The sequence below is a fragment of the Aplysia californica genome, unplaced genomic scaffold (assembly GCF_000002075.1).
Source record: "Aplysia californica isolate F4 #8 unplaced genomic scaffold, AplCal3.0 scaffold00082, whole genome shotgun sequence".
Taxonomy (NCBI): domain Eukaryota; kingdom Metazoa; phylum Mollusca; class Gastropoda; order Aplysiida; family Aplysiidae; genus Aplysia; species Aplysia californica.
Window position 1 is genome coordinate 725,760 of NW_004797352.1, and position 4,230 is coordinate 729,989.

The following is a 4,230-nucleotide window of genomic DNA, read 5'->3' on the forward strand; positions in this document are numbered from 1 at the left end:
TTGGGGTCTGTGTGCGACACTCCGCCTTTGAGGGGGTTGCACCCTCTGCAGACGAAGCAGTGGGTCTATTTATATCCCCCGACCCACTGGGGGTGAACCAAACCATCCGGTGATTCCCACAAGGGCGGTTCTAATCATTCCACCCTAGACCACTCAGAATTATGGCAGTTTCGTGACTTCTGTTTCTCACTGACAGATCATTATGTCCAAAATCTAACTGACACAGTTCATGTGCAAAGAAAGGTTTCGTGCTCGACACGAAACCATTAGTTCCAAAACAAAAACAAAATGAACACTAATGATCACATGTTAAGTTAAGTCTAGGTTTTTGTGAGGTATTTATAACTGCTCTGTTCTCCAATGTGTTAAAAATATCATCAGAAAATGCTGTTCATTGCAAAGACAATGATATTCTCTTTTGATTTGATATTCAATACATGCCCATTCCACCAATGTTGATGCACTTCAATGTATGAGCGAACACACTTTTGCGTTTCTCTGATTCGCACAATTTTGCCAAGCCTGATTTTTTATGGTCAATTTTGAGCGACCATATCTAAGGCGTCTCTTAAGATAAATGATATATCAATGTATCTGATGATGCAGAATTTATTCAACTGTACATTGGTATGCTGTATGAGCGGGTAGTGCAAGCTTATAACACGATGATCGGGTGACTGAATTTTCTAGTTTCTTTTGGACGCCACTATATATATAGTAACAAGCTGGACCCCCTTTCGATGAAAGGAATAATCGGTGAATTAACATCAACTGGAAGTCATTGGCCTACTATATCTACACTCTACTGGAATGGAGCAATACATCTTGAGAGAAAAGTTACACATGTGTTTCCAAGTTGCCAAATTTATAACAGACAAAGGAGTCCAGAAACAGCGATGATGGGCTTTAAACGAAAGGATCGCAGTCGAATTTAGCACTAAGTAAAAAAAGAAAACATGAGGCTAGATCTATTAAGAGGTTGCACACTTAAAATAGTGCTCAGTATTGCGGGACAATGCGCGAAAGTGTCGAACAGAAGAACGACTTGAAATAAACAAACCTGGCGGATTTTCTAAAATTACAGAGACCGAAGCGTGGGCCAACAAAAGCAATCGGCGAAATAAAGAAATTTAGCTTTTTGCAGCAAAACTATCTCAAAATTGAAAAAACCAAGGGCGCCATGATCTGGACAATATTTTAAAGAATCTTTTGGCGAATATCGCATGTCGATCGATGCAGCCATTAAAAAGCCTTTTGAATAGCAAAATTCGGCCACCACAAATATATATATATATATATATATATATATATATATATATATATATATATTATGTATGTATATTTCTTTCATGAACAGATCATTGCGTGTGTCACATAATATACTCTTTCATTTCAGAAAACATTATAGCAATATACCAGAATTGGATGCATTTCTGTGAAAAAAAAAACAAAACAAAAAAACAAAACCAATCGGCCTTATTGAATTGTGAATCAACATCTTTGATTTCTATTGAAGCTGTTTTTTCCCCTCTGATTCATAGACAGTAAAGGCCATAAAGATATGGATAAACCTCTACAACCCAAATTTACTGTCGATGGTATAAAATAATCACAGGAACATATAGTTTCAGCAAAAACGAAGGGAGGCAACTGAACTTTTTTTTACAGACTTTGTTTTTTAGGTAAAGTAGATGCACTACAATTGCCAACAAATCTGGAGAACATTAACTTCTCTTCATCTCCTTCCAACATCAACAGTAGCAACACACAGACCAAAACACACAAAAAACTACCCCACCCCAGGAAAGAAACAACGAATTTAAAAATCTCCAAATAAAAACTAATATTGTGTACTTGAACACTCTTTAGTCAACTCACCGGTGAGCTGCGATCCGTTACCTTGCAGCTGCAAGCTTTGGAATTGACCCAACGTTTCACAGATTATCTCTCCATCTGAGTATGTTCTATTTTCGAAAGTGATAGTCTGACTTTGATGTCCCACCAGCCGAAGGCGAATCTGGACAGTGGTCATCCCAGTTGCAAAGGCAGAAACCTGGAAAACAAAGTAGATACAGAAGCCACCAGTTAGTTGGATAAGGGAGGGGGACGTAACAGAGTGATCCCCTAAACGCCGAAAGGAACACTAGCCATTTCTTTTCAATAATATCTACTTTATTTTATCCCCATGTTACTTTATTCTATGTGAAGAAGTTTAACTATCTTGGAGTTGGAGGCACTTTTTCTGAAAACAGGTCCATAGACAGAGAAATAGAAATGCGAACTCAAAAAGCCAACGCTGTCAGCTACCAGCTCGCACCCATCCTATTTCATCCAAACATTTCTAAGGACACAAAAAGACAGCTTATCACTTCAACATTTATACCAACATTTTGCTTCCAATGCCAGACCTGGATATTAAGAAAAACATATGAAAGCATGCGATATGACATGTCTCCGCAAAACCCTTAACATCACTAGACGAGACAGGCAGAGAAATATAGAAGTAACAGCAGCTATTGGCACAGAGTCCTGCCTCATTTAATAGAAAAACAGATCATAAAATGGTTTGGCCACTTGTTATGAATGTCACCTAGCCAGCCAGCTATAATACAAAGCATTTGAGTTCAGGCTATAAAGGAAGAGGAAGGCCTCGCAAAAGATGGTAACCTCGGCACGCCCAATTGAAAGAGCTGCAGAGCTGGCCTACCACAGAAAACTGCATCTCCTTAGCGACAACAGAGGATGCAAAAGTAAAAGTAAGTGAGTAACGACTATTATCACTATGAAACACAATGTTGATGCACTGCTTATACAATTGGTGTAGAGCCAGGCAGAACCGTTCGGATAATCGTGAGTGGAGGTGTCGATGCATAGTGATAAGCCCGGAAAAGCGCGCACTTATCCGATCTTATCAAGATGACTATGAGCTATCCGATGACGGCTTGAAGTTATCCCATTTTCATTCGTTCAAAAAAAGTCCCCTTTTCTTTGTTTATTTGAATATGTACGGAAAATCGAGTTGAATAAGGCACCTTTTTTAGCTTCTGGGATTCATAATTAAAATAGTTATAAGTTTAAGTTAATGTTTGGTTCAAATTAGGGGGATGGATGAAGAGTGTCCAATTAAACCCTTTTGGGGGCAAATATGTCCAATTAAAAAGAAATATGAGGGGGACAAAGGCATCCTAATATATAAAGGTTGTTTTTTTTTGTTATAAAAAAAAAAGAAGTAAATCCCACATCAGGGTAACTGAGGCATACTACAAGAAGTGTAGACCACTGCATTTCAGTTCAGAAATATGGTCTGTTGACTTTCTAAAGAGTAGACAAAATCTCCGCATTTCATTCAAAACAAAAAACCCAGTTCACAGTGATGACTATTACATTTAAAGTAGGCCTACCAGTAATTATTTAACCAATTTTGGCGAATCAAAGTTGCAACGTATCCCCATGATGAAAAATAACAATACAGGACATATATGCATGGGACCGTGCCAGATCTAATCTACATTTCGAAATGTTCATTAGAATTTCGCTTTTCGAAGTCTTCAGAGAGGTTCTAGGTTTATCTGTTTTTTTCAAAGAGGTTCTTGGTTTATCTCTGGTTTTTCAACGCTAGTCTGGGACTCCCACTCAGTGTCAGATTGATCCGTGTGGTCCGACTCTGAGGAGAGAAGTTCCTCTTTTGCAAGCTCTTCATCCTTTGGTTGTACTGGTCTACCGCATTACTAGCGGAGACAGACGGCCTTCCTTCAGGATCATCCCTAATGCTCTTCTCAGGGCGCCATATCCATCCTTTTGCGACGAGGACTCTTTGCAGGAGCAGCCGGATCGCCAAATTGCATTTTAAGGAGACGATTCGAGAATGCCTCAAAAACAGGAGTACCGGTACCAGTATTATTAGCTTCCTCTCAGTCTCAATCTAGAAGATCGCGTGGAAGTCTGTCGAGGACTGGTTGTTTATCCAGATGGTTAATTCCTATTTTGCAAAATCCTACCATCAAGTTTTGATCCTGGTTTGGTAGCTGTTTATAAAACAATGTACCCAGTCTTCCCCAGGCAACTTTGATCCTCGAAATTGTAACACTGTCTTTGTCAAGAAATCTCTTGACGATTATGCGCAGGTCTAGGGTGTCATATGGAAAACCCCTCTCTGAAATGAAAAAGAGGGAAGCTCTACCCTGGCCGTGTCCTGGTGGTGTGACAGAACAATCTGGCCTCCAGGAGATG

The 4,230-nt window shown here is 39.4% G+C and overlaps 1 protein-coding gene across 1 annotated transcript in view; it reads right to left on the minus strand.

Moving 5' to 3' along the window:
* Positions 1-2,671, minus strand: part of LOC118477397 — a gene marked incomplete in the record, with an annotated part of 32,620 nt that extends 29,949 nt beyond the window's left edge. The window contains 1 exon segment of the mRNA XM_035968781.1: positions 1,879-2,671. Coding sequence (XP_035824674.1) covers positions 1,879-2,032 — 154 coding nt within the window.
* Positions 2,672-4,230: the final 1,559 nt, after the last annotated feature.